The following is a 9,067-nucleotide window of genomic DNA, read 5'->3' as shown; positions in this document are numbered from 1 at the left end:
TATATATATATATATAATCGAGTCATGCCTTATCTCCATCAATCGCGTAACAATTTCGAACGATTTCACCGTGCGATCTAGTTAAATCGCGAAATTCACGCAAGAGTCGTTTTGAACCGCCAGGCAAATCGCAAGTGTAATCACTCCCATAATTACACGAATTACAATTCCGCCCTTCTCATACGCGATCTATCACGCTGGGCGCATTTAATTTAGCGATGCACGTGTGATAGATGATGATGATATCCTGATAGATGATAATGCCCGTCTAGAGCATAAATCTGTGAATCCGCCTTGCGTTAATTTTTATTTCTGCCAGACGGATCTAGCAGGACACGACTATCCATGAGAATTCCGCGAGAAACCGGGAGATCGAGATATACATGTGCTGCTAACGAGATACACACGTGTGAAACGAGAAGAAGGCGTTATGATTGTCGATACAAGAAAACGAGGCTTGTATTACAAAGGTTTGTCCATTTACGTCGTAATTAATTAATTTCAAAGAGCATATCTAACATTTCCTATTATTTATGGAGATCTGTGATTACCTTTCCGAATCAATCTTTTCTGAACAAGATTCAATTTTTGTTGGATCGGAATGATAATCGAAACTCGAAAATCAATAGCAATATTATCGAAAATTGATTAAACGGTATAAAATCCAAGAATAATTCCTATCAATAAATTACGTTGTATAATTAATGTGGGACAAGGTAGAGGTATTAATAGTACAAATGTTCGACTGGGAAGCGTCGAAATTAATGCGGGAAACGTAAGCGTCTTTTAAGGAATTCTACGCAAAGATTCTCGTGACAAATGGCAGCAACAACGCAAAGACGAATATACATTCGGAGGATCATCGATGGATTTTTTATACATTGTACAGAGTACCGTACGATGAATACACTTGATACGCACGACGAGATGCATGCGTGTAATAATTTCTCGTGTGAAAGATTTCTCAATCCCGCATGCGAATCGCAGGCAAGCAAAATAACAAGAATGGTCGAGGGATAAATCTCCTGCCTGAGATCATCGACTTTCGATAGACGGCGAAAAAGAAGTCCCTCACCGAAAAATAATATTTCAGAATTTCTTGCGATTAAACATCTCTAAACTCTCGCGCACATGCCATATGTTGCATTTTAATTTTTCACAAATGCCGTGAAAAATGATTACGCTGTGCGATAGAAACGTAAGGATCGTCCAATCATTTGTCATTAATATCCAAATTAGAGAATAAGATAATCACACACTGTTGTGTTTCCTTGTTAAAAATATGTCGGTTAAAATTTTTGTATTGAGTATTTCACACGTTCATGTTACTTTAACATATTGCTGTTGTGCTAATAGAACTAATGTTAAATTATTAAAACAACTGAAGAAAATGTACAAATAACACATATATGTGGATATGTTCCGTATTATTGGTGACAGGATTTATCGGTTAAAATTACATCATAATAATTTACATAATAATTTACGGAAAAAAATGTTGATTTTATCCTATAATGGAGTGAAAGTGACTACAGACCGATATTTTTTTTTTAATTTTGTCATTAAAAATATATTGATTTTACACAAAATTTATTTCAAATTACTATGAAGTTTGCATTCATTTTATGTTGAAGTATTAACATAGTATTAGCGTCACCATTTAACATATTCATATTACGTTAAATTAATACAAAAATTTGTGTGGACTGTTTGAGACATGCAATATATATTAAATTGAATCCAAATTTTCTCATGCAACAGTACCCAGACAGCGCAAAACGTCCTCAGGATCATCCTGAGTATGTCCAGGATGGTTCAGGATATTTGTAGGATGTTTTAAGATATTATTATAAATATATTTTATGAAAATTTAATATGCATACATGATTACTTTTGGTTATGTAGGCTATTTAATATAATTTAGAAATTTTAAGTATTGTAATAAGTATTAATGTCCTATAAATGTCCATTGTGGATAACCCCTGGATGTCTGTAGGATATCTGCCCTGTCTATTATATTGAATGTCCTTTGGATTTCCAGAGGACATATACATGTGCAATTAATTGTTAACATTAATTTCGTTTAATATTAATAATTAAATTTGATGCGCACATTTTCACATATAATCAAAATTATTATTTATTTAATATTTCATGAGAAATGTTACTATGCGCAACATTCCAAAAACTTTACAAAAAATAGTATTCAACCGCTAGTTCGTTAGTTTACCGCTATGCGACGCGCAAACCCGTATTTGAGATTTGGTCATGAGAATTATATAAAGCTTGCAAAGAGCAACTAACAGGAAATTAAAAATATAATTATTTTTTATCAGTTCAATTTCTGATGCAATCCCAACATAAGGAATTCAGATATTGGATTGTTTTAAAAATATTACACGACTCAAATCCGGAAGCCAAACCTAAAATATTCATGTACAGCACGAAAACCTCAAATATTAAAGAACGTGAACTATTTTTAGTATTAGATTTTTAGTATTGGCAGTAAATAACAGAACGCAATCTTAATTTATATTTAAATTTTAGAATTTGTTCCTTTTAACGTATGAAAAATATCCCTAACATATCCTATAGAAATCCTTAAGATGTTCCACAGGATCTCCCTGGATTCTCCAGAGGCTAGTGTACGGCTATCATTTACTCTTCCTCAGGACATCCAGAGGAGATCCGAGGATTAAAATAGGATATCCTCAGGATATCCTACATGTATGTCCTGGATGCCCTTTGGACGTCCTAAGGACATCCTTGTGCTGTCTGGGAAATGTACGTATTAATGTACCCTCGGGCACATTTAGTGGTACATTTATCGAGAATGGCATAAATGTGCTATAAATGTGGTTCAGAATACGATTTTCACTATAAAGTTGCGCATTTAAGCTAAAAATGGCGATCTGCCTCTAAATATGCCGCTAAATGTGCGCTCAGAATACCGCCACATTTATTGTGTCATCTAAGATACATTTAGAGGCACATCTAAAAATAGATGTGAGCTCAGAATACGGGCCAATATCTCTTGAACGAAGCGTTTGCGAGCATACTTCCAGAGTAAAAATTTTTCTTGTTTTAAGGTCCTAAATTCATATTTCAAGTTTGACCATAAGCGAGAGTTCAATATTATAGTCTCCGCTAATAGAATCTTGTGATCTGTAATGGAATGATCAACGCTCATTCACCAACTTGCAGTGTCTGTTGAAGCAATAATGATTTTGTACTGTTGACGTGTTAGAAGATTGAATATGAAGATTGAGTTTGAAGATTGAACATTTATATCGCTATTCAGTTAGTGAATATATCAACGAAGACAGTGCTTTGGCATATTATATGCAAATGTGGCATATTGTAATATATATATTATTATATATGTATTATATATGTATATATTATATATGTATATTATCTATATCATAAAAGAAAAATCTTATAACATTCTGTTTTAACCGATTTATCAATTTTACAATTACATTGCAGTGTACATATAAATACATTATTTTTCAAAGAATGATCTTGTATCAATATGATAATTATATTGTAATAATTATACTTGAAGATTTACATGTATGTACTGTCTCACATAATGCATATACATATGTTGAAATATGGAATTATTAGAAATATTAGAATAGATATATTTATATATTTGTATATCGGTGTATTTCGTATGGTGAACAATGAAGAATTATACCGTATTCTTTCGCACTTAAAATTTCAAGTATGTCACGGCATCGTAAGATTTCAAGTGCGAAAGAGTGCGGTAAAATTTTTCGTTCACCATATGAAATACACCGATACACAAATATATAAATATATCTATTCTAATATTTCTAATAATTCCATATTTCAACATATGTATATGCATTATATGTGATAGTACATATATGTAAACCTTCAAGTATTTTTTAATTATTATAAATATAATTATCATATTGATACAAGATTATTTCTCTGAAAAATAATGTGTTCATATGTACACTGCAATGTAATTGTAATGCTGATAAATCGGTTAAGAACAAAATGTTGTAAGATTTTTCTTTTGTGAGATATATATAATATGTATAATAATATAAATATTACAATATGCCATATTTGGATATAATATGCCAAAGCACTGTCTTCGTTGATATATTCACTAACTGAATAGCGATATAAATGTTCAATCTTCAAACTCAATCTTCATATTCAATCTTCTAACACGTCAACAGTACAAAATCATTATTGCTTCAACAGACACTGCAAGTTAATGAATGAGCGTTGATCATTCCATTACAGATCACAAGATTCTATTAGCGGAGACTATAATATTGAACTCTCGCTTAAAAGATTCTCGTGCTTTGTTAATGGATTCCCTCCAGACATTCGATGCAAGCTGGATTCTTGGTTTGCAAATTAGTGCCGAGTTATTACTTTTGCCTGCTTAATATGAAAATAAACATGATATAATATAAATAGGTAGCGTGACATTAAGATCTTGTAAAGCAATCTTACCAGCATAATTGTCATCATCACAATTCAGTCTTTCTTTAGGTTAAACGAACAGTCAGAAAACACAATACTTAAAAACATCACCTCATACTGTACTTGTACAATAGTTATCCCAGCACACGTAGACCCAAAAATGATTTATTTCTAGCGTAAAGATCTCACTCTAAATAAAAGAAATTGATTAATGACTTGAAAATTATTAGACTTATGTTACATATACATACTCTTGTATTATAAGCTAAGAAGATATAACAGAAAATACTCGTTTTTAATTGTAATGTCTTATTATTTATATTTAACAATAAGAACTGTCCCACATTACTAAAGTACCCAAGTTCTATCACATTAGCAAAGAATACTTACCCAATGTCATTTTGTACGAAGAGCAAAATCTCGTAAACTTACAAATATGTTTGATACTGAAAACTGATAATAAGATATTAAAATAGTGACATACATGAGGTTAGGATATCTGTCATGTATGCAGTAAGCAATATATAAAAACGACCTGTTAGAATGTTTTTATTTATATATGGTTTTTTTGTTGTATATCTGTGTTTTATGTATGATATATTGTCTGTAAACATTTAATAATTGTACGGTACTCTTTTGCACGTAAAATCTCACGATGTCGTGATATATGTGGAATTTTAATTTCGAAAGAGTACAATTATTAATTGTTTACGGATAGCAAACAACAGGAAAAATATATATATACAAAAAATAAACCCATATATAAATAATAAAAATATTTTAACAGAACGTTTTTATACATTGCCTACTGCACATATGACAGATATCCTAACCTCGCGTATGTCACTGTTTTAATATCTCATTATTGTGTTTGTAGTATTAAACATATATTTGTAAGCTTGCGAGATTTTGCTTTTTCTACATAGTGACCCAGACAGCACAAAATGTCCTCAGGTTCATCCTGAATATGTCCAGGATGGTTCAGGATATTTGTAGGATGTTTTAAGATATTATTATAAATATATTTTATGAAAATTTAATATGCATACATGATTACTTTCGGTTATGTAGGCTATTTAATATAATTTAGAAATTTTAAGTATTGTAATAAGTATTAATGTCCTATAAATGTCCCCTGGATAACCCCTGGATGTCTGTAGGATATCTGCCCTGTCTATTATATTGGATGTCCTTTGGATTTCCAGAGGATATATACATGTGCAATTAATTGTTAACATTAATTTCGTTTAATATTAATAATTGAATTTGATGCGCACATTTTCATATATTCAAAATTATTATTTATTTAATATTTCATGAGAAATGTTACTATGCGCAACATTCCAAAAACTTTACAAAAAATAGTATTCAACCGCTAGTTCGTTTGTTTACCGCTATGCGACGCGCGAACTCGTATTTGAGATTTGGTCATGAGAATTATATAAAGCTTGCAAAGAGCAACTAACAGGAAATTAAAAATATAATTATTTTTTATCAGTTCAATTTCTGATGCTGATGCAATCCCAACATAAGGAATTCAGATATTGGATTGTTTTGAAAATATTACACGACTCAAACCCGGAAGCCAAACCTAAAATATTCATGTACAGCACGAAAACCTCAAATATTAAAGAACGTGAACTATTTTTAGTATTAGATTTTTAGTATTGGCAGTAAATAACAGAACGCAATCTTAATTTATATTTAAATTTTAGAATTTGTTCCTTTTAACGTATGAAAAATATCCCTAACATATCCTATAGAAATCCTTAAGATGTTCCACAGGATCTCCCTGGATTCTCCAGAGGCTAGTGTACGGCTATCATTTACTCTTCCTCAGGACATCCAGAGGAGATCCGAGGATTAAAATAGGATATCCTCAGGATATCCTACATGTATGTCCTGAATGCCCTTTGGACGTCCTAAGGACATTTTTGTGCTGTCTGGGTCACAACCTCTTCCTTCCATCTCTTCTCTTCCTCATTATTCGCTAGCGTCTTCCCCTGAGTGTCCTCACTCACTTGTCCCCCTCGAACAATCTCAGCTGACGAGAATTCCTACTCCCCCTCCTTCCTCTTTCTATTCACCTGCCTCTCCCGAACAATCTCAGCCGACGAGGATTTCTACTCTCGCTCCTCCCTCTTTCTATTCACCTGCCTCTTCCAAACAACCTCAGTCAACGAGGATTCCTATTCCCCCTCCTTCCTCAGGCCTCGAATCGGGTGATCTTCCAAGAGCGTCGCACGATTTTGAGGAGGCCCTCCAGGACTTCGTGGAAGAACTGCCAGATCTCAAAGAGGAATCGGAAGATTTCGAACAGAGATCTAACGATCCCGAAGGAGAGTCGGACTTTTATGAAGAACAGGCTCGAGAAACCCGATATAGATATCTCCTAGAACAGTTCCCTCCTATTCAGGATCCCTTTCCTGAGGAAGTCTACAGCGTAGGCCCAAATTACGTAGAACTCGGCGAATTTTACCGCGTCCTTACGGAAAGTCCTGCTGGCTCTATTATCCCGTTTTTTCTCCCGGGCTCCCGAGTTCCCATAGCCGTCCCTATTGAAGCCCTTTGGATAAAGCTCCATCCTCCTTCCACAATAGAATTTGAAGATGTACAATAATTTTATTATCCTTACTTTCCCATTCACATTCTTATTTATTTAGTAATTTATATTATATTTTTGAAATTTTTTATATGTAAATTCCCAGCCGGAATTTAAATTTTAGTGTTCCCTTTTTTATTCCGGTTGATGTCCTCCGTATTTATGTAATACTCGCGAGAAAACTTTTCCTTCACTCTCACACTCATATATACACACACGCATACATTAAATTTTAAGAATAATTAATTTTTATACATATAATACCGAATGTTAAATATATTTTATCTCTCAAAATTTCTTCTTCCTTTTTTTGAATAAATGTAACATTTATAATTTAAATACGAATAGCTTATCAACCCGTTCTCTTTCCCGTATTCTGAGATCGCACAAGATCCCTTGCATAACAGGGATTCACTTCCCTTACTGAAAAGAGACCGCCGAATGAACGCCCTACTGACAGAGTAAGAGCGACCCTTCCGGCCGTTGACCTGTCTTAGGCCCAGCATTGTTCATTCCACTCGGAAACACTTGTCTCGTAACAGAAAGAGAGAGTGTGTTTCGAAGATATAATATAATTAATATAAGTATAACTTGCGTTCCTTCCCGATTTAATTTTCCACGAGCCCGGATGTAACACAAGCTTATTACTACGATTTAACAATAAAAAATTAGGGAACCAATAATCGCGCTTTGACACTTATTTGCCAACTTCTCCACTTTGTATTGTTCGTGCTCTTAACCTATCACTGTTACTATTCAAAAAATAAATTGTTTGAATTACATGCAAAAGGAAATGAACTGTAATTTTAATTGTATTTTTTCTTGGTTTAATACATATATAGGGTAAACCATTGAACATTGACAATCGCGAATCTGTAAAAAAGCATATTTGATATAATATATGCTTTTTGACCGAATCTTGGTGGTCATTTTTATTAGTTTACTTTGTATATCTTTTGCTATATATTTAATTATGTATGAAATATATATATACTTTGGATTAGTTCGAAATATAAAAATGAAAATATGAACTAATGAATAAAATTTAATTACTTAGAATAAATATAAGAGAATAATATTTATAAGTTAATATTTACCAGTTTGTTGTAAATTGAATATGATTCATTGATCGCTTTTGAGATTTTCAATCTTCCGAATATATCGTTTATTGGATTGCGCCATATATTTTTCGTAGAGTAGCCAAATATCAGGCGAAGTATTATTAAAATCCAATTGTATCTGCGTAGTATAAGTCAACCTCTCTGTTATATTGACAATTTCTATTGTTATATCCTCGACTTTAAACCGTGACTGATCATATTTTCGTATTACATTTATTACAGGATAATGCTTTTGATTCATCCAAGTTTTCAGTTGTTCTACCCCGTTTACGGCATTATATTTTTCTTGCCTTGTTAGTAAATTATATTTCTGACTAGAAAAATAGGCAGCTCTCAAAGCTGACCAGTAATCGTAGAAATAAACAAAATTATAATCACTAAAATTGAAAATTGTAACATTAAATTAAATAAGAGAATAAAATTTTAAAGCAAAGTACAATGACAAAAAAACAAATATTTTACAAAATCTATATTATTATTCTTAATATTTGCTTAACTTCATTTCATATAATTATTTTACATTATAGTATACTACTTACTAATCACATATACATGTGTGCATAATATCCCAAAACAACTGTTCAGTAACAACATGTTGCAGCATACGCAATATAACGGATACTATACGTCATGAAAAAAAAAAAAGAATACGTGATTGAGTATGTTTAAAAGTATATTTATTACAACGCACGCGCGTGTATTTTTATTCTTCTCTTATTTTTCTATAAGTATAATTCTATATACATATATTGCGTACAGATATGTATATATATATGCACACACACACATACATATATATATATATATATATATATATATATATATATATATGTATGTATATTTGATCATCTCATAGAATATATTATACACT

At 32.0% G+C, this 9,067-nt stretch overlaps 1 protein-coding gene across 1 annotated transcript in view; it reads right to left on the bottom strand.

Moving 5' to 3' along the window:
- Window positions 1–7,413: 7,413 nt before the first annotated feature.
- LOC115241464 (aminopeptidase N-like) overlaps window positions 7,414–9,067 on the bottom strand; it is a 4,193-nt gene continuing 2,539 nt past the window's right edge. Inside the window, exons 4-6 of the mRNA XM_029817229.1 lie at window positions 8,736–8,817; window positions 8,173–8,573; window positions 7,414–7,948 (exon numbers count right to left, since the gene is read on the bottom strand). Coding sequence (XP_029673089.1) covers window positions 8,198–8,573; window positions 8,736–8,817 — 458 coding nt within the window. The 3' untranslated portion in view covers window positions 7,414–7,948; window positions 8,173–8,197. The remainder of the gene's footprint in view (window positions 7,949–8,172; window positions 8,574–8,735; window positions 8,818–9,067) is intronic.

This window comes from Formica exsecta, unplaced genomic scaffold (assembly GCF_003651465.1).
Source record: "Formica exsecta isolate Colony F162 unplaced genomic scaffold, ASM365146v1 scaffold49, whole genome shotgun sequence".
Classification (NCBI taxonomy): domain Eukaryota; kingdom Metazoa; phylum Arthropoda; class Insecta; order Hymenoptera; family Formicidae; genus Formica; species Formica exsecta.
This window is presented reverse-complemented; position numbering and strand designations above follow the sequence as displayed.